Source organism: Triplophysa rosa, linkage group LG6, assembly GCF_024868665.1.
Source record: "Triplophysa rosa linkage group LG6, Trosa_1v2, whole genome shotgun sequence".
NCBI classification, from domain to species: domain Eukaryota; kingdom Metazoa; phylum Chordata; class Actinopteri; order Cypriniformes; family Nemacheilidae; genus Triplophysa; species Triplophysa rosa.
Window position 1 is genome coordinate 9,492,631 of NC_079895.1, and position 24,120 is coordinate 9,516,750.

A 24,120-nucleotide genomic window follows, 5' to 3' on the forward strand; every position below is an offset into this window, starting at 1 on the left:
AACTTTTATTCTGGATGCGATTAATCACATTTAATCATTTGACAGCCCTAAAAAAGATATAGATTCACTTTTTTGCAACACTTGGGAGTGCCCCTACACCAACGTACAATGCTGTTTCCCTATTCAGCTGACTAGGAACAGAACTATTGTGTATGTTAGCACAAGAGCGCCAGGAAGGGACAGCGAATTCAAAAGATAAATGGGAGAAAGGGAGTAAAAAGAGGGACAGAAATGTCAGAGCAGAAAGAACAGGAAATGAGAGACTATCTTGAATTACAGCAAATAAGGGGAAATGAGAGGGAGAGATTTTGTGGAACACTGTAATGGATATAGAACACCGAGCGGAGGTCACACAGCACTGATTAAATGGGAAGTGCTCATCATGAGGCTGAAAAAACAAGTGAACTGCGGCAAGATGATCTCCAGGACTGTGAACTTGGGCTTCCCCAATTTGTTATTCTCTGATCTGCACAACCAACAGATTCACTGACAAATCTACAGTAGGTTCTTATTTTCCCATGAGAATCACAGAAAGATGTCTGTCGGATTGTCTACGGATCATCAAACTAATAAAATGAGACCTTTATCCATGTTATCAGGCCAACAGTAATACAGCATCTTGCACCCTGGACACCGCCATACCAAGCACAGTAAGAACAAATCAATCCTTTTTTACAATCACCTCTGTGCAGAGTATGAAATATCATTCTTATCATGGACAACACTTAATTTTACATACAGTCCACTGCTGTGACGTTTATTCAGAAAGCCTCTCTATTTCAAGGACAGGAGGACAGTACAGTACATCTGCCAGGGAGAGTTTAGGTCATTGTCGGTTCAAGGATGCTGCATATTCAACTCTATTTGCACTTGCGTACTCTCGTGCATGCACTGATGCATACTAGATGATCTACAGATATCAGACAAGCAACAAGTTTACCGGCTGTATTATATGGGGTGAGTTCAGTGCGAGGGTTCAGATTTCCAACAAAAAAAAGAACAATGATGCATTGGCTCAGGGAAGGGAACATTACTCACATTCTGGATCTGAAACAAACAGAACCAAGAACTCAGACTGGGTCACATGGATGCTGCTCACCGCTCCATTGACGGTGCCTGTCACTGACATCACCATCATCTTTGCCATCTGTCAATTACCCAGTGCCACTTCCTGCTCACTGAGCTAAGCCAGCTTTTATGAAACAACACCAGCTTCAGGAAACCATTTTAGAAAGATGTCATACAGTTTGTACATCCCAGAAAGATCTCATGCAGTTCGTACCACGACTACTACATGCCATCAAAGCTACAATAAGATGTTCACTGCCGGTTAAAGAAGTCAAGGAAAGTTGGCATTTTGTTTTATATTTTTGAAGAAGTGTCTATATATCAATACATGTACAGCAGCCAGCTCCCAGAGGCCACGTCACCATGGGCCTCTCAGATGGAGATAGTCAGAGAGGCCCTGGAACACTGACCCCACTGACCTGGCTGGTAACCTGTCCTTGCCACAACCCAAGCATTAAAAAACCAAAGATAATGGGCTGACCTTCACTTCAAAGAGTTACAGTTGTTGCTGTCTTACTCCATAACACTGGATCAATGATTATCTCTAGCAGGGTTTCCAAATATTTCACTTCAGGACCCACCTAGACAGTTATAATCTTTCTCAAGACCAGCCAAAATATTTTGTATTTGAAATATGGGGGAAACAATACACATTATTTTATTTTCCCGGTCAGTGTATCAATAAAATACAAGTTTAATTGCAATACCAAAACACAAAGGATAATGTCACTGCTAGTCAATAATTGAAGAAACTTTTTTCTTTTTTGGGGTGTGTATAATTCCCCACAGCGACCAAGTGAGTGCGCAACCCAGCTTATCCCACTGTGCAACCTATAGTTTGAAAATCCCTGATCGGTTAGAATTATTAACCCATGGACCCGAAGAGGAAGTTCTTCAAGAATCCATGTAAACGGAATTGTTTCAGATGAACCCTTAGGTCGGTGGCCTTACGATTTAAATATCATAACAATTACTCTCTGGAAAATGGCCCCTGGCTCTTTTCATTTCACTGTGTTTGTGCTATAAAGGAGTTCAAATGACTATGATTAGGTTACCTGATATCTGATGACTAGTAATCATTAACTTCAATAATATTGCCAAATCGTCAGATACTAAAAGTTTAAGGCATTACTTTGGCCACATCTTCGGGATATGATAGAAAGCTACCATGTAAAATCATTACCAGTTGGAACACATAAACTGTGAAAAACTGTAAAAAAAAAGACACTGTGAAAATGTGATTGTTTAATCATTTTGTCACACCCCCAAACTATGTCAGTGTGTATGTCATGCTTTTGGGTTCCAGCTGTTAGCCTGCGACCAGACATTTCCAATCTGTTCATCGGGTTTTGCACCTTTGGAAGTTTAGTCATACATGGATATTATATGAAATGTACATTTCTGAGCAATTAAATTAATTATTAAATAGGGTTAGAATCATGATATCTTAATTATCATGATGGTATAGTCTAATGGTTTAATGTACCACTTAAGGGAAGGAAGATGAAGCTATGCTATGCCACAATCTAAATTCATGGTCTAATTTTAGTGTTATGTTTTACTATTAACTTGACAACTCACAGGTGTATTCCAAGTGCAAAAACCCCATACTTGCCGCCGTTACCTTAATGATGCTGCTCCGCCTCGGTGCTGCTTTCACCGACTCCAGGATAGCCGACTCATCGCGCTCCACCAGCGGCATGACTCCACTCCGCCTGCCTGATCGAAGCGCTCTCGGTGGGATGAAGTCCGGAGCTCCATCGCCGCACACCCCGTCTTCGTAAGAATCCGACATCTTCAGGGTTAGTTGATTACGAGGTCAAGCTAATTTTACTCTAATAAAAGTGTACGAATTGGATGCACGTAGGACCCAAGAACATCCACCTCTAACTCTTCTCACGCGTTCTTGGATAGCTCCGGTGGTCCAACTGAACCTAAAAGCGCATACCGTTTGTCACGTTGAGAATAAATATCGTTCCGTTAGACGAGTCTTTGTCGTCCATTCTAAAGCCGCCGATCAAACGCCTTGAATGTACAGATATAAAAGAACGAGTAACGAGCTCATGAATCATTTTCTTGCGCAAGAGGACACTTGCATCACCGCGCAACAAGTTAACAAGCTCCGCCGGCTCTTATACTTCTGCATTGATCCAGTGTGCATCAAACCTGCTTTGACATGTGCAAAAACGCACATTTGTTTACAGAGATGCGAGAGAGCACAGGGACTGTATGTCACCAAATACTGCTATAACAACCGAAATGTGCGTATTCAGTTCCCAAGCATAAATATCTTGATCTGTATCAGCATGATGTAAAAGAAAGGTCTGAATATTGGTTGTAGATGTTGCTCACCTCATCTCACAAGTGTGTTGTTTGGAAACTCGGTTGGTTTGTCAAGAAGAGCACGAGAAACGCCACAGAAACTGGCACCACCTCTTAGAGCCGATAAGGCCTCCCCCGTGTACTTGAGCTCTTGATGGGCGTGATTCATGACCAATCAGATGCTTTTACGGTGAATACATTCTAATCTCTCGAGTTTCAAAGAGGAGGAGCCATGCGAATGAGCCTCAGGAATGTTACTCATTTGAGTTCACCAGATGTTTGGAGGGAAAAAATCTTGGGGTATCACTTTTCCGTGTTGTGTGTAGGACAGGCAAAATGGGGATACGAATATAATAATGACAACTTTTTGTTGGATATGTGTTTCTTGAGGTGCCCAAAAACTGTAAATCAGTCGTAGTCCAGGCTACACTCAGGCCTACTATTTTGCACACATCAATGACATCTTTGATTGCTTTAATTCAATGAAAATCTCAAAAGATTAGCTGAAGCTAGTCAAACTAGCTTGTTAAAGTAAAATTGTTATTTTGGTCAGTAAATCTGGTTACTACAAATAAAACCAAAACCGATTGTTACCACGGTTAAACCGTACACTGTATAAAATCGTTATTTTATAGAATTATTTTGTATTTTTGAAATATGGTCAAAAAGGATAAACTTACAGAAAAAGACAACACATTTAAGAGAAAAATGGGGGAAGCAATTTAATATATATCCTTCTATCCTATAATTTTACAGGGGAAAAACATTTTGCGGTATATTTCTGTTTTTCCAGTTTACAGAAAATTTTCAGTTTTTTTACGGAATTGTTTTTTTACAGTGTAGGGATGACTGTCATGACAAATAAAGTTTCTTCAAATGAAGTGTCTTTTGAAGATATTTATTTCAGCTATTGCATCCCATTGTGCTTATTTTTGTGAGACAGCCAGCAAAACTACACTGAGATCATAAACAATAAATGTAATCTCATATGCGGTCTGGATTGCCCTGTAGGTCTACATGCCTGAAGTATGTGGCATGCAAAAACATTTGGTTAAACTCTCATAGAAATGCAGAGTAAAAGAAGATTGTGAAAAGCTTTTCATGAGGCGACTCGTGCAGTTGCTGTAGATAGAGTCCCTCTGTGAAATATAGACAGAACCCGAGGGTCATTAGCACTGCACTTATAACTCTAACACCTCTTTGCAGATTTTCCCATAAGGTCATGTTGTCATGGTTAAACTAAGCTCTTTCTATGAGAATGACGTTATTGGAATACAGGGAACTTTTTGGTCAGCCTGTTCAGTCAAAAGTAGACACTTGGTGTAAGATGTTGTATGTGTGTGTTTGGGTTATTAGCTTTAGCGACACAGAGGTTTGAAAACTAGAGTTGAAGAGATCTGCTTTTTACGTCAAAACTTTCTTGCACACTTTAAATACATTTTGCTACTTTAAAATGTTATTAAATATTTTACATTTCATTTATTCGTTTGATTTGGTTGATTGTTTAGACTTACAGTCTTTCACTGTCTGTATTCATTTCGGTACATGTAATTTATAAATACACGCGTGTTTAGGGTGTTTCTTTAAAAGTACCAACAGTACCCTCTTGTGGTGTATATGGATTACTACAACGATTTACAGAGCTATAGCTTTTTGTAAATATCAGACATTTCACACCTGTCTGTATTTTAAACACGTTTTTCTTCATATTTGCGTAAATAATCAGTTTATTATAATAAAAATATCAATTATATCTGTGATTTTAAGCTGTAGGCCTAAATAAACTAGGTTTTGACTGCATGTCAGTAAGGTTTAAATGTTTTAATTATAGGCTACTTATGCTTTGTTTTCTGTTAAATGCAAACTATGTAAGTCTGTAAGTATGTAAATGGATATGACTATTATGTGCAACAGCAAGTGCAGGGAGTATTTGTGTCTTTACTTTGTATTGGCACAGAAAAGTCAGTATCAAAGTTGTAGTCCACTATAAAAAAAACACGATTGGTAGAATTTGGAGGGAAACATAATTGGGATGTTGTTTTTTTTTGCACATTATTTTTCAACATTTCAACGTAAAGTTATCACCACTGTGCATTCGGAATGTTCTCTTATCACATTTCTGTTAAGCTACTCCAGCACATGCTTTCACATCTGTATCTTTCATCTCTTCACATTATTAAAAATATGAACATACTGAAAACAAAGGCTGCACAGAAATCTTCAAGTACTTACAGGCAACATCTGATATTTCTGTTTATTTTATTTTGTTAGTGTGAAATGTTGTCATTCATATGTAATTCTCCTCCTTTGGATAAAAATAAACAAAGTTTTTCCTCTCGTGGTATTAACAATAAAGAGGTACTATGAGTTCCTGAGGAACCGTCAGATTTATTTGGTCACTAACTGTCAGATTTTCAGTAGTGCAAATGGTGCTGAAAGAACAGTTAAATTATTGAAACAACAGTCATTTTTAGATACATTTGAAATACATCTCAACCAAAACCTATCAACAGAATGGTTATTTACTTGGCTGGCTGAACTGTCACAGTCCTATCATTGGTGAAGATGTTATATGTTCTGACAGGATCATGCACAGCTTTATGTTCTCTGTCATGGAGTTTGGATCCTGACACTCTTGTTCTAGCCCTGGTTCTTGTGTTCTGTGAAGCATATGGCTCTTGTTTGTTATCTATATGGTCTTTTATTTTCAGCTCTGTTTTTGTTTGTGGGATGGTCTGTTTTTCCCTGTCCTTTTAAGTTGTTGCTGTTGTTGTTGCTGTTTGCATCTGGGTTCTATCTGCAATACCTGACACAAATGTTCAGTGTCTTTAGTATGTGATTTTTCATAAGATTAGCATCAAATGAATATAACATATGTTATTTGAAGTGCATTTAATTTTAACTGACATTACTATCACTGCTTATTATATACATAATGGCCATGACATTGTATTTAGGGTATTTTATTAAATAATCTACAGTGGTTCTCAAACTGTGGTGGTAGGCTACTTGAAGAGTAAAGTGTAAGTCTCTGTTTGTTATATACAGCTGTTCTCTTGATGTTTAAATAAACGTATATTTATTTATCTTCTGTGTTAAATATTCTTTCCAAATTGTTTGTCTTTAATATAAATTTTTAGTCTTTCTGCATGCAAGTCCCCACAAAGTTAATAAATCCCCTATAAAAGTCATTTACAGAGCCCTGTTTACTTACCTGTCACTACAGAATGTGTTTTGTGCCCACTATTACTGCTGACTAACTTGAAAAACATGTTCTTTAGTTTGAAAACAGCAATAAATAAAAAGTGTTTGTATTATTAATAATACATTAGAATTGGAGGACGAGGTGTAAAGATAAAGAATCACAGCACTACTATTCATTTATGTGTTTATTCATATGATTTCCTATGGCGGTCATTAGGTGGTACTTAGAACAACTAATTTTATTAAAGGTGGTACTTGATCTGAAACGTTTGAGAACCACTGATCTAGTAAATTTGCTTTTGAGCACTTCAGATCACAATTCAGGGATTATTCAGATGTTTAACACTAGATGGGGCTATGTCACAAATAGGAACTCAAATAGGGTTTTATGAGCCAAGATTAAATTCTTATTGATTGTCCATTAGGTATAAAGTAAAGGTGTCTTTGTGTTTTTGAAATAAAATGAGGACGATACAGTACATAGATAACCAGTCAGAGATAAGCAATCTTGTACCTTTACAAGATTGCAACATTGCAAATGCAACTTGTCAAGAATGGGAATATTCCATGTAGTTCAGTGTTTTAAAATTCACAAGAATGTACAAATTCTATATTACTACAAAAAAACAGTGTTTTGATAAAAGGTAAGATTTAGGAGAAGGTTAGAAAATATGTAGATGGCACTGGGAAAGGAAAGAGTGGAGGAGGCTATGATTTTATTCAAATAAAGCTACACTTTTTTCATACTATTATCATCCGGTATAATCTCAAAAGAGTTCAGGAATAGGTTGTGATAATGGCAGGGTAGAATCAGGATTAATGTGTCAGTGAGTAGTTGATATAGGCCAGTTAATCTCAAAGGAACAGAGGTGGGATTAGAATGTGGAGTTATTTGTCATGAATGTCTACGTGAACAGAATTTTAGGAGTAGATTAAAATCTGTATTTGTGTTTTATATTTCCAGGGCAAAGGGATTTGTGTCCGTCAAAAATATGAATATAAAGGTTTAACTCTGTGCTCAGTGACACAGTACATATTTGCTTGCTTCCTCCTTGTTTCCTTCACAGTATCCTCTGGGTGTGGCCCCAGAATGACAGTGGTTTCCGGTTTAGGACCCAGACATGTTTTTTTTTTTTTGTAAATGTAAAGTTATTTTTAAGCATGGTCTAGGAACCAGACTTATTTTTGTAAATGTAAAGTTATTTTTAAGCATTGAACTAAGAGACATGAGCAAAAAAGTGTGATGGACTGGCAAGATTGGGTTGATTTTGACACAGTTTGGAATGACAGAAAATATGACATAAACATTTTTTTTAAGCATCTATCGGAGTCATATGGAAACTAATCCCTAATCATAACTGTTTTCCTTTGAACAGCGAATATCAAAATAAAGCAACCCACAAAGCCACTGAAATGAGTTGCTTTTAAAATATTGCCAAAAGAATGCCGCTTTGTGCTTGTTAATGAGACTGTTGTTCAGCATGGCTGTGTGAGCCAGCAGGTGGGCATTGTTTTCAGATATAAGGTTGACAGGTGGTACAGTTGCAAGCTACTTCGGTAGTTTCATGTTTTGTTTTTTGCCTGGGTAAAATCTGGTTCACACAAAACAGTTTAAAAATAGACTAGCATAATACAAAAGTTGAAGGATTTGAGTTGTCTTTTAGCTTTCCCCTGCTCCCCCCATTTAGAGGCTTCCTTCCTTCCTTTATTGTCTTTTGTTCTGTTTTATTAACAAAATGCTCTTATCGTTTATATTTGACTGAAGATGAGCTCATAGTTGCAAAGACATATTTTGTAGTCGAGCGTGTATGTTTGTGATTCAATCCTGTGAGTACATACAACACACAAGATCCAGATGCACCCTCAATGTTACATTACCATCGACAATCCCACAAAACTCCACAGGACTGCAAATAGTGACTAAATATCCACAGCAATTAAAGGCACAAACATTGCATATCTAAAAAAATCTATATCTGTTCACTGGGTTTGTTGCTTATTTAGGGGGTGTAGAGCATAACAGAAACATGAAACAAGTAAAAGAGTGGTTAGTAAATTATTTCAAAACGATCATCTTGAAAAGATATACTGTTCCTTAAAGGATACATTAAATCTTTAGTATAAAGAGGATACATTTTAAAGGTGGGAAATTATATTTATTTATTATTTGTATATTATATTTATTTATGTATACGTTATGTGTGGAACTAATAAAATTCCTTTAATATTTTTTAGACCAATTTTACAACCACAAGTACTCCCTCCTCACCACGACCACACCAGTTATTATGCAGGCCTCACCCACGCCACGCCCCTGGTTTACTATTTATGTCCCTCCCTCGCCACGCCCACTCATCAATTTCAACACGCTTACAGCCCAAGACATCTTTTGCTTTATTTATTTTTCGCAGCAATTTTGGGAGACAGGGTGTGAATGTGGTTTTCTCGTAGATATTTTAGGAGGAATCTTATGAGTTTATTTACTGCAGAACAACTTAGGGAAGTTTTTTTCCTTTCCAGTCTCACAAAGCCCACGTAGCAGGACCCAGTGATCTCTCGGTTACATTTAAGGTCCACTTAAGCTGCTTTCTTAAAAAGGATCGGTCACACTGCACATCGTCTTTTCTTTGGTGCCACTCCCGAAGGATTAACTTGTTGAAATATGGAGCAAACCCATTAGATACAGGAGCGGGAGTCCTGAGTGTGTGGCCGAGTGGGTCGCCCCGTGTCCTGCCTTGAGTGTGCCGGAGGCTCCGCTATAATGGGATGCGGACTGCGGAAACTGGAGGACCCAGAGGACAGCAGTTTGGGGAAAATCTACTCCACTTTAAAAAGACCACAAGTCGAGACCAAAACAGACTCTGCGTACGAGTATGTGCTGCTGGACTTCAGTCTGGAAGGTAACGTTACAGATCACTGGAGTAACGTAAATGAAAGTCTTGGCGTCACGTGGCGCTTCTTCGAAAATGTTTCATGGAAACAAAGTTACCTCAAAATATCAGATGTAATATATGTATAAATGTAATAATATAGATGTACAATATTTTATTGTTAAGACTAACCACCGCTGTTTCACAGAACGATTTATACAGCATTACAAAACACTACTTTAAAGTGGTAACTATGGTATTTTGGAGAAAGCTTGCATGTAATGGATGATAATAAAGAATCTTCATTCGAGTTCTTCATTCGGCACGCGCGTTTTAGAGGTTGTCTCCTTACAGCACATGGCTGCAAACTGCCAGAGTCTAAAACCCTTAAAACGATGTCTTCCCTGCAGAACAAAAATCGTTAGAAATTCTAATGGTTTCTCTTACAAACACCATTATGAACCATCTGTTTACCATTAAAACCACTACAAATTTAGTAGTAAATTCTGGATAGTGTGGTTTTGTTCCTGTAGGATTTGACAGTTCTATTGGTTCATATTTGCCAGATTACATTGCGCTGATAAAACCCAACTCATTACCAGTAGAGACCCACAGGGACCATTATAGTTTCCATTACGAAACAAGTTCCTTTATAACCATTAAATCCATCATTTCCAGTGGTTTCCTCTTTATTGCAGATTTTAGATTTTCAGCCAATGCAATCATTTCTTTTAACAAACTTGTGACATCCTGGCATTAAAAGCTTATACCATTTTACCCAGCAACAGCACTGGAGCTTCATCACATGTGGAAGTGGGTCAGGAAGGTTTTCCCCCTCCATTAACAGTTGGATGGTGTCTCAGACTCGCAGACGCATGAGCTACAGACAGTAGCACCCGGGTGACATTCATACTGTCATCCCTCCCCTCTGTGCAACAGTTTCCATCTGAACTTCCCATTAATGCCAGCCTTTGCCTTGTACCTGGTGTAAGGAGACCATGAACAGTCGTCTTAGCGTTGACTAAATATAACTTAATTGAAAAGTTGGGTATTTGTTTGGGGAAAAGTATAGTATAGTGTAATATTGAAGTACATAAACAGTTTGTATAGCGTATTATTTGGCCTTTAACTATTTTTGTACAATGCCCCATATAAAGTGTGGGGATTGCTTTAAATGCTATAGATTATTTTTTTATGCATTTGGCAGACGCTTTTATCCAAAGCGACTTACATTGCATTATACTATAGAAAGCTATAGAACTGTAGTACAGAGAACAAATATACTCCAAGTGTAAACATTATAGTTCTGTCTATCATAATTCACGTCTGTTCACGTCCAAAGCTGAAGCAGTGGTATGTAGTTATTTGATGCATGTCGGTAGGGATCGGAATGTGAAGCATTTTTAGTGTCACGTGTCTCCACCTGCACAGGCTTTAAATCCATCATGATGATTAAAGGTCCAGTCACCTCAGAGGCAAACCGTTTTCTTCTAGAAAAACGTTTTCTTCTGTAAAGTTTTGTCACTTAGTCACAAAGGTGGACATCAAATACTTGAATATTGGCACAATTAATCAGATTCGCTTAATAGGACTAGGTGTTATAATCCCACTATTTCAGCACAGTTGAATTGCCCAATAGGACATTTCCCACGCCTTATGCATTTCAGGGGGAGCAGTCAAGAATATGAATAGAGGAAAGGAGGTCTGAGGTTTCACTGGGTTCGTCGGGTATGCATCCTCTGTGTTTGGGGGATAAATGATTATAGATCATAATGTAATGCTTCTTAAATCAGATACTGTACTGTTTCACCTGAACATAAACATGTCTACAGGAATGTACATGTGAAGGGAAAATACATTTTGCACGTGAAGTTGTTCCAGTTCTTCATTCTTGAGCACACCTGGTGAACAGATGCTTGAAGCTACTGTGTCTAACACCGCTGAAGTCAGCACTCAAATTATTTAGACAGATCTGCCTCACATACTGTGTTTACCATGTTTTACCTGTCAGGAAACTCTGCTGTATTTATGTCTGTGCGTGTGTGGCAGTACCTTTGAACTATTTTGCAGCTGGATGTTCATGAACCACACCTTGTTATAAAATAGTATAAAGCATGTTTGACAACGCAAGGCCTGCATTAATATTTGTATTGGAGAGAAGGGGAAATGTACTTTATTTAAATCGTTTTGGGGGTCTTCGACAAGAGCTTATTGATAGGTAAATATAAATATATAGATACAGTGGGTGGACATTGCTTGTCCAAATACCACAATTATTTAGTTGGCATAACACTATTGTGAATTCTTTTCTTTTGGACTGTGGTTCAACATCTCATGGAAGGACAAACATGGTTAGTTTCTATGACTAATTTGTTTTCATCATGGTTGAATTGCACCTTAGTGCTCTTGTCTGTTGCACAAAGCGATTTGCAGTGCAAGAGATGTTCATCATAACTGTGTGTTCATGACAACTAACGAAAACCATAGGACTAGGACCTGCTAAAATGACATTCTGAACATCAAACTCTGGAGAGGGATGAGCGAGTGTGTGGTATTAGGTGCAAAGACTGTGTGATGCTTTGACAGGTGTTTGGTTGTAGAAAGCCAGATGTCCCTGTGTTGCAGAGCCAGCAGACGTATTTACAACGAATGGCCTTAATCTCTACCTTGGATCGGTTTCGCTGCTTTCGAGTGGAAAGATAAGGATTAAATGGGCCCAGCTGACCCTGGATCAGCATTTAAAAGACACTTACGAATGAAGCCTGTTGTCCTGGTTTAAAGGTACAGTTTGTAACAATTTTGCAGTAAAATATCCAAAAAACACTAGGTCAGTGTTGAATATTTTGTTCAGCTGAGTACTTACGATATCTCAAATGTTTCCAACTACTTGTAAATTGTGAGAAAATCACCATTCTAAACAGTGACACGGGGCTGTGCAGTCGCCTGTTAATGGCGTCATATCCACGTTACCCTTTGTTACCACCTTTACTGACGTAGAAACCGCATGACAACAGTGTCGTGGACAAATGCGGAAGTAGTGTCTAGCGTCTATCAAGCCATTAGCTTGTTTCGAGAAGTCACTTATCTATGGACCCCAATTATACGCAACATTAATAAAACTTACCTCATCCACTAACATGATTTCTCGTTCCCGTCTGATTGATGGCCATCGGCGGCGGAGTTGAAGACAACAGATCCCATCATTCCACGCTCTTTCACAGCGTCATCAAGCTACGCCATTGTCGTTGTTTTGATCGTGCGCCCTCTAACGGCGGTTTTTACAAACTGTAGCTTTAAGATTTGCTTAAATTGGCTTCTATTTTAGCAGGCAGCTGTTCAATAAAATGTTGGGCCACTGCATGGTTAAGTCATCAGACTTTGTCGCAGAACTCCCTCATTCTCTGTGGGGGTGCGCTGATGATCTCCCAATGTGGTATAATCTCTCTTTATGGTGGATTTATGAGGATTAAGGTTTTTTACATAAGTCTATAAAATTTTCAGGAACAAATACAATCCAGCAGAGGTAGTAAGTTTTTGTGGTCATTTGCTTTTGACCAAGATAAACCACTGTGAATTTGTGACGTCTGGCTGAATGAATCTCAATGAAACATGTCCAGGTCATATTTCACTCCTAAACCTTTCCTGGGTCATAAACTTTCCCCATAAATTCCTTTTAACGTCTTTTTCCATTTTCAACTGTGTCCCGTTTTCCCTGCGGACCCTTCACACCTCCAGACTCTTTTCTTTCTCTTGTCTCACTCTGTTTTCTTTTTATCTATTCTCTTAATTCTCTCTCTTATAAACAACACACAGCACAGTTTCTCTCTGTGTCTCTATAGAGAACAGAGGCGTCTGTGTGCGAGTTAACAAGAGGGTGGTAGGGGAGTGTGGGGGAAAGGGGGTGTTTAGGGCATTGGAACAAATTGGAGTCTTTTCTGGTGTCTCTGTAAATGCTATCTCTATCTCTGGCCCCTGGGGGCCGTTGTCTCCATAACACATCGCTGTTGCTCAGGTGTGATGCTGCGTCTTACAAACAAACATGCATGCAATTGAAACTGGTGTGGTGATGAATCCTACAGGTAGCTTGGTCAAAATTTACCGCTGAGCCTGATTTGACAGCCTGATGTAAAACACACTAATAGTTGTTTACCAGTTAAGTGGTTTAAGAATGCAGGAAGTTTGGGTTCAGGGAATCTCTCATGTGCAGTTTAAAATTCTGTTTTCTGCCTTGCTCAAGTGTGGGAATGTTTGCGTGTGAGTGTGTTTGTGTTTGTGTTGTGCGTGGTGGAATGTTGTGTTTGTGGGGCAGTGTGTGTGTGTGGCATGGGGCCAGTCTTCCCTGTGAACAGCAGCTCTTTGTGGACACAGGAAGTGTGCTTGGGGGTTGGCGGAGAGGAGGGAGACGTCAGGGTGATCTTCCATCTGAGCCTGCGGACAGGAGGAAGAAAAGCACAGCACACTAAACACAAGCATCCTAGCAAAGAAAGGCTCAAATCAACCTTAAAGGGCCAATGTGTAATTTTTTTTGGAGGATCTACTGACAGAAATGCAATATAATATACACTCACCTAAAGGATTATTAGGAACACCATACTAATACGGTGTTTGACCCCCTTTCGCCTTCAGAACTGCCTTAATTCTACGTGGCATTGATTCAACAAGGTGCTGAAAGCATTCTTTAGAAATGTTGGCCCATATTGATAGGATAGCATCTTGCAGTTGATGGAGATTTGTGGGATGCACATCCAGGGCACGAAGCTCCCGTTCCACCACATCCCAAAGATGTTCTATCGGGTTGAGATCTGGTGACTGTGGGGGCCATTCTAGTACAGTGAACTCATTGTCATGTTCAAGAAACCAATTTGAAATGATTCGAGCTTTGTGACATGGTGCATTATCCTGCTGGAAGTAGCCATTAGAGGATGGGTACATGGTGGTCATAAAGGGATGGACATGGTCAGAAACAATGCTCAGGTAGGCCGTGGCATTTAAACGATGCCCAATTGGCACTAAGGGGCCTAAAGTGTGCCAAGAAAACATCCCCCACACCATTACACCACCACCACCAGCCTGCACAGTGGTAACAAGGCATGATGGATCCATGTTCTCATTCTGTTTACGCCAAATTCTGACTCTACCATTTGAATGTCTCAACAGAAATCGAGACTCATCAGACCAGGCAACATTTTTCCAGTCTTCAACTGTCCAATTTTGGTGAGCTCGTGCAAATTGTAGCCTCTTTTTCCTATTTGTAGTGGAGATGAGTGGTACCCGGTGGGGTCTTCTGCTGTTGTAGCCCATCTGCCTCAAGGTTGTGCGTGTTGTGGCTTCACAAATGCTTTGCTGCATACCTCGGTTGTAACGAGTGGTTATTTCAGTCAAAGTTGCTCTTCTATCAGCTTGAATCAGTCGGCCCATTCTCCTCTGACCTCTAGCATCAACAAGGCATTTTCGCCCACAGGACTGCCGCATACTGGATGTTTTTCCCTTTTCACACCATTCTTTGTAAACCCTAGAAATGGTTGTGCGTGAAAATCCCAGTAACTGAGCAGATTGTGAAATACTCAGACCGGCCCGTCTGGCACCAACAACCATGCCACGCTCAAAATTGCTTAAATCACCTTTCTTTCCCATTCTGACATTCAGTTTGGAGTTCAGGAGATTGTCTTGACCAGGACCACACCCCTAAATGCATTGAAGCAACTGCCATGTGATTGGTTGATTAGATAATTGCATTAATGAGAAATTGAACAGGTGTTCCTAATAATCCTTTAGATGAGTGTACATTACTATGTCTTCAGAGGTGTATGAAGATCTTACACAATGAAGCGTTTTGTTTTTCTTACCTTAGAATGAGCTATTTCTATCTACATACTAAGGGTGTGCAAAGCAGCCGGTATTTGTATCTGTATTTGTATTTGTTGAGGGGGGGAAAGTATTTGTATTTGTATTCGAGTAAAATTCAAAATAGGCGTAAAAATCCAGTTTTTTTGCGTTACACTTCTAATTTACGTTATAGTGTACGTAAACAGAGCGAACATGAGAGCACCCGACTGCAGACGTCAATAATGCAGCGTAATGGAATAATCTCCCGATCAAACTCCGCTTCCCGAAAGTTATAAACTGCCTCCGGAACCCAGTTAAGGTACAAAAATCTATTCAACAAAAATAGTGATGCACGCAGTGAAGTCTTTTTTCGCTCAGCCGAGCCTTCTATGGAGTTTAAATGGACCCTAAACTCACGCGCATGGAATCCGCGCGTGCACGCGCGATGCAAACACGCATAATGATAACCATGCGCGGAAAGCTGCTCCGCGAGGGCGCATTTATACTCCGCGAGCGAGCAGAACAGTACCCGCAAGCGGAAAAGAATCCTACTAAGAATACACTAATCATTCGGTAGTAAGACATGTAATCTGTAGGTGACTGCATGTAGGTGAGTGCATGTTAAAAGTGACCAATCAAAGGATCGGAGAAGTCTGCCATTGTCCCGCCTCCAAAGTCTTAGAAGTCAACTCAACGAGCGAGCAAGTGTTGAGTAGTTGCGAGAGCATAGAGAGAATCGCGCGCGCGCTCGTCAAAGCCTCTGCTCGCGGACTGAGTTTTTGCTCGCGGAGCAGAAATGCGCCCGCGCGAGGATTCTTTTCCGCTTGCGGATACTGTTCTGCTCGCTCGCGGAGTTTAAATGCGCCCTCGCGGAGCAGCTTTCCGCGCGTGGTTGTCATTATGCGCGTTTGCGCGCGGATTCCATGCGCGTGAGTTTTGGGTCCATTTAAACTCCATAGCCTTCTCTGTTGCTGTGTGGAGCAGCCTGTGTCAGTCACCTCTTTTACCCCCCCACCCCCCCCGACTCCTGAATGTCACTCACTCATGCGGGCATGCACTGCGGTCTCATGAGAAAACGCAGCTTTTTGATATAAAGTTTTTCTTGTTCCCGAATACAAATATTTTTTTAAGTATTTGTTCGAAATAAGTATTAGTAAAAAACACGCTATTTGTGCCTTTCCGAATACCGTATTCGGGTTCGGCTCCACCCCTACTACATACCGTTTTAATGTTTTCATAAACATATCACATACAGTACATAAACTCTCAGTATTCAACAATGTCCCCAGCTAAACATGCTTCTGAACGTGTCTTCGTACCATATGGTCTTCGTCTTCACTGAGGGTTATTTTGTGTTTTGCTGTTGTGTTCCACAGGCAGTCGGCCTACTGTTCAGTATCTGTCCTCACTGTGTGAGCTACCCCATGCCCTGCAGTCCTATTACACCCAGGGCTACGTACTGGCCGCCATGCATCCCATCATCCTCTCCGTGGGCCGAACTCGCTCCCTGCCATGCAGCCTGCTCTACCGAGCCATTCTGGTCCGCCCACAATCAAGGTAAACCATGACAACAACTGCATACCCCCTGTTTGTACCCCCATATTCCTGTACCCAAAACAGAAAGGAAGATTTAAACCCAGCCTAGTTACTTCCAAAGTAAATAATTAACTTTTAATGAGTCAGCTTGAATATTTAATGAGATGAATAGTAAATGGTTGACAGTCTAACTGGAGTGGGTGGGGCTTATTTTGTAGTCTAACTGAAAACAGATGTGGGTTAAATCTTAAAGTAAAGGAGGTCCCTGACAACAGTGTAGATTTGCTTAACCAATGAGAACCTGCAAAGCAAAGACTCATTTTATCTATGAAGTGCTGGGTGATGCTGAAATATTCAAAAGGAGATTCTGGGAGATATACTAGTATTGTGATCTGAAAAGCAGTGAATACTGTATACGTAATTCTGAGACATGGACGTTATGTACTTTATAGTGTGGATAATGTGATGGCAGGTAGCATGTAGCATGGCACCCAAATCCGTTGTTTGCATAATAGTATATCCTATAATGCATTATAGCTGTGAAATATTTTCTTAGCTGTGTATAAAGCTCACTTGCATTTGTTGTAGATCATTACAACAAAGCCAATCTGAATCCACCATTTTCTTAAGGAGGCCTTTATACACTTTAAAGTGATAGTTCACCCGAAATATAAACCTCTTTCATCATTTACTCGCATCTTGTGTCATTCCAAACCTGTATGTATTTCTTCTGTAGAACACAAAAGAAGATATTTTGAAGAATGTTGGTAATCAAATAACACTGGACCCCATTGACTTGCATTGTATGGACACAAAACTGAGACATTTCTTTTAATTTATTCCACAGAAGTAAGAAAGAGTCATATACAGGTTTTGAGGGTGAATAAATGATGACAAAATTCTTATTTTGGGTGAATTACCCCTTTAAGAGACTATCATTTACAAACAGGACAGCAATGCTGCTTCCTTTGGTCTACGACACAGCAAATCTTATCGGTTGGGGTCAAAAGGTTTAAACTTCTCAGCGTTTTTGTCTTTGCTTATGAAGGACATCTCAAGGCTGGCAAACATCAGCAATAATAAAATATGCATGGATGATTTCCTGGTTAAAGCTGGCTCCATGTGCGCTTTGCCTTAAATGATGAGTCTGTGTTGTTTTTGTTGTGTGTGGTTGCAGTAAACACACAGTGCCAATGATTGACAGCGTGCCAGTGTTGCGGGTGGAGGAGTGGCCACTGCCGGGGGAATCTTTGACCAGTGACACAGTACGACAGCTCATAGATAGGGTTAGTGTCTCACAGGCTTTGTTCATACTATATTTTTGAGCTCCGGTATGAGATATTATTTTTACAAACCTGTGTAACACTTTGTACTAACATGTATGAGACATAATTTTACCTTCTACATTGAAAACAAAATACTGGTAAAACAGGACATTTTGCCAGACATGTAAAACAGGACATTTTGTTACAGATACAATGTATCTGCTTAAAATGTAGTTCCTCTTTAAAAGTTTAGACAACACTACTGTTATGACTCAGTTCTTCTGTGTACCCACAGGTGAACAGCTATGCCAGGGGTGGCGTGAGGTTTGTGGGGTCCGTGCTCCAGCAGGCTGGAGGAGGGGGGTGTAACAGCAGAGTGTCCAGTCCTAGAAGGGGCTGCCGTTCCCCGCCACGCACCCCACCTCGCACGCCCCCTGGAGATGGAGATCAAGAAGGCCGTGAGTACAGCCAAGGTCAGACGTTCCTCTAATCTTTATGCTAGAGTCTGAAATCTCTAATGTAAAACCGGATTAATTTCCAGTTTTATATTGAATACCTTCAGTTCAGAATGGTTGAGTGCACAGATGGAAGATAAACGCTTTTGAATCAAGGATGATTAGATGAATCTCAACTAGAATATATCTGGGTCATATAAAAAATCCAACAAAATATACCACAAAATAGTCATTTATATAGAGGTGCTTAAATGTCACGAAAATAAAAAGACATTGCAATAAAAGAGTTCCTCATTCAGTTTCTTGTGAGTAGTGTCAGTTTAATTTAGTTGAACCCTCTAATGTCTTTGCCTGTGTGGAGCTGTGATGCCTCCTCGCCCTCTGGGCATTACATCAGTCATGTGACACTGCAACCGTTTCCTTGAAGAATCAAAATCAGTTAGACCAGTGGTTAACAAACTGGGGGTCGTGGCCCCCAAAATGGATCCCGGGGGCCACAGATTTTGGCATTTTCTGAAATACAGAAATGTATAATTGATTTTATGCAAACAAACACCAGAAAAATAAGACCAACCAAAAGAATTGATGTTCCAGCATTGTATAACTGAATACGTATTTGGTTTAATTAGAACTCTATAAGGCTTTATTTGTGGGGCCGGAAAGTAATGCACTCTACACAAAGGAGGCCTTACGACGAAAAAGTTTGAGAACCACTGAGTTAGACAATCTTTTATGTCTTAACACAAGTACTGTACCTCAACTTTGCCCTCTGCCCACTTAGTAGTTAGGACAGATGGTCAGCTACACTTAAAGCGGAGGTAACACGCAATTTCTGCCAATCTCATATTAATCTCGAGTACCCATAGAGTAGTATGGCATATTTCATATCTTCGAAGAGTATTTAGTTTGATCACATTTATAAAATGGCGGATTGTATCGAGCACAGAAATACTACGTCATACGTCCAACTTGTTTTTTGACAAGTTGACCACGTTAAGCATGAGAACCCATCACATTTAACATTGTAAACAAGTCAGATTGCATGAAATAGCTTGTTATCCCACCTTTAATAAAAAAGTGTCCATGTCTCTGTCTTTGTAGAAGAAGTTGTGACTTCCCTCCACTGTTGTTTTTTAGACCTGAGACTGTTGGTACTGTTTCACTCCTGGACCCCGGGTTGTGCCCCACTGGACTCTCTCGCCTGCTGTTACCACCAAGGTGCACTGTCCATGCGAGTCTCCAGGAAAGGCCAAGTTGTCAGTGCCCTGGAAGCTGATTGGCTGGAACTGACTGCGGCTTATTACTGCAAGGGCTGGTCATTGGTGGACTCCTTTGTATACTGGGACACACCATACAAAGGTAGCTCTCTAATTTCATCTCAAGTGATGTATATCCTCTGTGCGCTACTGCACTATATGCTGGGCTTTAACATTTTTGGCCCCGCCTCCTTTTTATAGAAAAGCTACAGATGTTGAGTGCATAGTGTAAACATGACATTTTTTTCTGTTGAATGGCAACATTATCTGGAAATTAGTTTTATAAGCATTTTCATATGTTGTGTTAAAAATAGTTGTTCCATCCAGCTGTGTTGCATCTAGCATTTGGAAGGAAAAACGTGACCTGTGTTTAAACCCCTTATCGTCTCTGGAGTATTCAATAATGTCCCTGGCTAAAAGATACTGTGAATTATCTTGTCATAAATTGCTGTTGTATAAATCGCAAAATCAAAAATTATTATATTTATAGACGGTTTTATCGGACGCATGTGTTTGGTTATAATCTAAAATTTTATATTTAATTATATTTATATTGATTTATATTCAGATTTGATTGTATATTAATTGTATTAAATTACATTAAAATTACTCAACAATTATTGATTCTTTGCGGAGGTCTACCGGAAGTTAAGTTTGGGCCACATAACGTTTATGTTGTTGCTGCTGAAACAGTCTCTATAGTAACTAAATCGATGTGATAAATGTTTTACAATTATTTGTGCTAGTATAATCTCCATCATTCTCCTCTGTCATTGCTTTAAATCCCACTATCTTTAACCAAAGCCATGTTTCCCTTTTCTTCTCCCCCACCAGAACTATATTTATATCCCACGTCTAACCCTCACAACCACGCTTCCTGTTTCGCACCAGACTAATAGGAGCTAAATCAGATGTGTGTTTGTGTGTGTGCATGTTTCGAAACATATGGGGTTTGGTCATGTGGAACATGAGAAGCAATTTACAAGCTAACTCTGTAATTCCACTTACAGGGATAACATTTTGAAAACTCCAAAGCATAATTTTATTCTGTTTTCTTTAGTTGTTGGCACCTGACTGAACAGGTGTGCTTATGAATATCTTCATGAATGTATTAATGAGAGGTTTGTGGAAAGATATCTGGTGTGTGTGTTTTATGCGTGTTTGTGTGTAGTTGAGGGATGGTTGCATTTGTACATTTGATATTGTGGTCTCGTATTGGAAATCTATTAAAAAAAAAACTTTAAAAGCATTTTGTCTTTCTCTTTGTCTTCCTTGCACATGGGACATGGACTTTAAATAGTTCAGTTTCATTATCTTTTGTAGGTCATTGACACGCTTCCAGTTTGATTAAATGAGACCTGGGTATTGTGCTGTAATACACTTTCATTTCAGTGTTCCCAAGCAGAACTGCTAGTGTATCTTAAATCATATGTGTGCTACTGATGAATGATGCTAGTTCTCATAGTATCAGTCAATGTTCATTTTAATTTCGTTTTTTACAGGTGAGCCAGTGCCCAGGTCTTTAGAGGGTCTGTTTGTCTATGAGGAGAAAAGCACAGCACCACCTGCCAATGACACTATTGTAGTAGAACAGTGGACCGTTATAGAGGTATGACTGCATACGCACAAATTCACTCGTTTAATATCGTAGTTATTTATGTTCACCCGCAAAGATGTTTAAATAAAGATTCCATAGATACACTACCATTTAAAGTTTAGCGTCACTTCAATGAAATGAAATATTTTTTGTCTTATAAGGGACATAATCTGAGTGTGTATGCTCAAAAGTTTAAAAAAATCAATTAAACGTTGTAGTTACAAATAATTTTTTATTATAATTTCTTTTTAAATTGTTTTAAAATGGTTGACTTGGAGTGAATAATGAAGATAAAGCAGCCAATTAGAACCCAGAGTATTTAGGAGTTCCTTCAATATGGCTGGTTGATAAAAATGGCAAATTCAAGGCAATGGGTGACTATTTTGAAAATGATAAAATATGAGTTTGATTTTGTATTTTAGTCACAACATCATTTCCGTGGTTGCATTTGAGTTATTCCATAACAAATACAAATTGGAATAAAAAGTTAAATATATATATATATATATAAGTTAGTGACCCTAAACAAACTATAAGCTATATAGTATTCTATTTCATACCATGAAACTTAAAGGGACAGTTTACCCAAAAATGGAAATTCTGTCATCATTACACTGTTCCAAACCTGTGTAAATGTCTTTGTTCTGCTTAACACAAAGGAAGATATTTGGAAGAATGTCAATAACCAAACAGATCTCATCCCCCGTTTACTCCCATAGTATTTATTTTCACTGCTATGGCAATAAATGGTGGATGAGATGTTTGGTTACTGACATTCTTCCAAATATTTTCCTATGTGTTCAGCAAAACGAAGAAATATATAAGGGTTCGAAACAATCCGAGGGTGAGTAAATGATGACAAAATGTTCATTTTTGGGTGAACTATCCCTTTAACAATGTTATGAATGTTCTTCTTTTAGGGTTCCGATGTAAAGACTGACTACGGTCCTCTCCTCCACACATTAGCAGAGTTTGGCTGGCTGCTCACTTGTGTGTTGCCCACTCCCATTATACGTCATGATAGGTGGGAATCTAACATAATATTAATCGTACCTGTATTACATGTATTTACACACTGTTACTATATCCCAAACTAACTGTTTTCTTACCTCCAGTGAAGGGAATCTCGCCACTAAACAAGTTGTGTTCCTCCAAAGACCTGTCAAGGGCCAAACGGTACCACAGCACAACCAGGTGCTCGGCTGACCTAATCAGTGATTTAAATAGCACCATTAACTTTACATTGATGACTACATTTTTGTAAGAAACGACAGACGTGACATTGTTTTAACAATCTTTTTTTATTACTCAAGGCATGTACGAGACGAGAGGTTTCCAGTCATTCCGTGACTCGAGGTGTTGAGGAGACCAGCGCAGAGCTGTCACCTCCATGTTCAGGGGGGATCGGCGGTTTCCCAGTGTTTGGAGGGGGATATCCCAGTGCGCTTTCCCATCTAGAGGAGGGAGGATTTGAGCAAGATGATGGGGCCGCAGAGGTCACCTGTATGTGAAGAACTCATAAGACACGGGTTCTTATCTGGAGTTCTCTCACTATGAAAGAGAGACCTTTGATTATGAAGATCTGCACACGTTTTAAGCAGCTATCATCAGAGATTTGCGTCCCTATTTTACAGACAAAGCACTTTTTGTACATTTTTAACAAAGCCATAACGTACCATAAAGGTCAGTTCTTGTTTTTAAATCAAAGCACAAAGTAGTGCAGTTTATCCAACATTTTAAAACATTGTATCAGGAAACGACACTGAAATTTTATTTTATTTGCCACAAATATCACATCGGTATTTCACTACACAAAAAGTTCCAGTTTATTCACGTGTCACCAAATAAGCACTTCAACAAATCTTTTATCCTGTTCAAGGAAGGTTGTCCTTCCTCACGTCTTAATTTTGTTTTCAGTTCATTTTTCCTGTTTTTTTTCAACTCTTATTTGTGAACCAGCAATCAGTTGTTTATTCGCACACCTGCGATGGTTCAGTGTGACGGACTCAGGAACTCGAGTGTCCAAACAGGCCACTCTGTAGGATGAGAAGATTTGTTTGGGACGAGCTTACATTCATGTTGAAAATGTAGACCTTGGAATCGTTCTAAAAGGAATTCTTTATTCTGCACAGGATGCCTGCGTTAGGCATATGTGGAGCATCCTCCTCGTCTGACTAATCAAAACGCTGAGACGTAAACATGATAGTCCTCTGTATCTAATATGTGCCATGACACTTAAGTGGTGCTAAAGTTAAATTCATATGTTAATCTCTTAAGGATTTTTTAAAATGTATCCAAAAGGGAAAAGCAATTAACTCTTCAACACTTCCAAGCAGATTTGCATGTTGAGTCAAATTCCAGTAACTGCTTTAAGGACTTTGAGCAGGGTACTTTATTTGTACAGTATTTGTAACGTAGTTCTCCTCAGCTCGGTAAAATTCATGCTGCTTGTGGCACCTTTGTGTAGAAGCATTAACCTTGTGTCATGTTGCCTTGACAATGTTGATCCCTTTCTGCGGAATGACTAATACAAGTTCATTTTTAGCTTGCAAAAAACACTATCATGCTGCTATAACTATAAGACCTGAGCAATGAAAAACTGAGTAAGATGTCGTAAATCGTATTCTAATCTAATAAGCCAGAACTGATCAGTATTATTTACCAGCTGTAGTATTTTAAGACTTGAACATGGTGAGGCATAGTTTTGTAATATTTTATTAA

At 39.3% G+C, this 24,120-nt stretch overlaps 2 protein-coding genes across 3 annotated transcripts in view; one reads left to right on the forward strand and one right to left on the reverse strand.

The window, feature by feature from the left end:
• plcl1 (phospholipase C like 1) overlaps nucleotides 1-3,515 on the reverse strand; it is a 53,302-nt gene extending 49,787 nt beyond the window's left edge. Inside the window, exon 1 of the mRNA XM_057335864.1 lies at nucleotides 2,693-3,515. Within this exon, the coding sequence (XP_057191847.1) occupies nucleotides 2,693-2,863 (171 nt within the window). The 5' untranslated portion in view covers nucleotides 2,864-3,515. The remainder of the gene's footprint in view (nucleotides 1-2,692) is intronic.
• Nucleotides 3,516-8,967: 5,452 nt separating this feature from the next.
• Nucleotides 8,968-24,097, forward strand: rftn2 (raftlin family member 2). 2 transcript variants are annotated; one of them, XM_057335842.1, is made up of 9 exons: nucleotides 8,968-9,494; nucleotides 16,667-16,847; nucleotides 18,004-18,112; nucleotides 18,387-18,564; nucleotides 19,684-19,905; nucleotides 21,305-21,411; nucleotides 22,320-22,423; nucleotides 22,515-22,593; nucleotides 22,713-24,097. In XM_057335842.1, exons 1-9 carry the CDS (start codon nucleotides 9,356-9,358, stop codon nucleotides 22,908-22,910), a joined length of 1,317 nt encoding a protein of 438 aa, XP_057191825.1. In that variant the 5' UTR covers nucleotides 8,968-9,355; the 3' UTR covers nucleotides 22,911-24,097. The 2 variants fall into 2 exon arrangements, with proteins under 2 accessions (XP_057191825.1, XP_057191826.1); XM_057335843.1 differs by having other exon boundaries at nucleotides 22,515-22,575.
• The last annotated feature ends 23 nt before the right edge of the window (nucleotides 24,098-24,120 follow it).

Excerpts from the sequence above, each read along its gene's own strand:
- rftn2 (XM_057335842.1), top strand. The coding sequence starts at position 9,356 with ATGGGATGCGGACTGCGGAAACTGGAGGACCCAGAGGACAGCAGTTTG. Across the intron at positions 21,412-22,319 it reads AACAGTGGACCGTTATAGAG|GGTTCCGATGTAAAGACTGA; the intron begins GTATGACTGCAT and ends TTCTTCTTTTAG. Across the intron at positions 22,594-22,712 it reads CGGTACCACAGCACAACCAG|GCATGTACGAGACGAGAGGT; the intron begins GTGCTCGGCTGA and ends TTATTACTCAAG.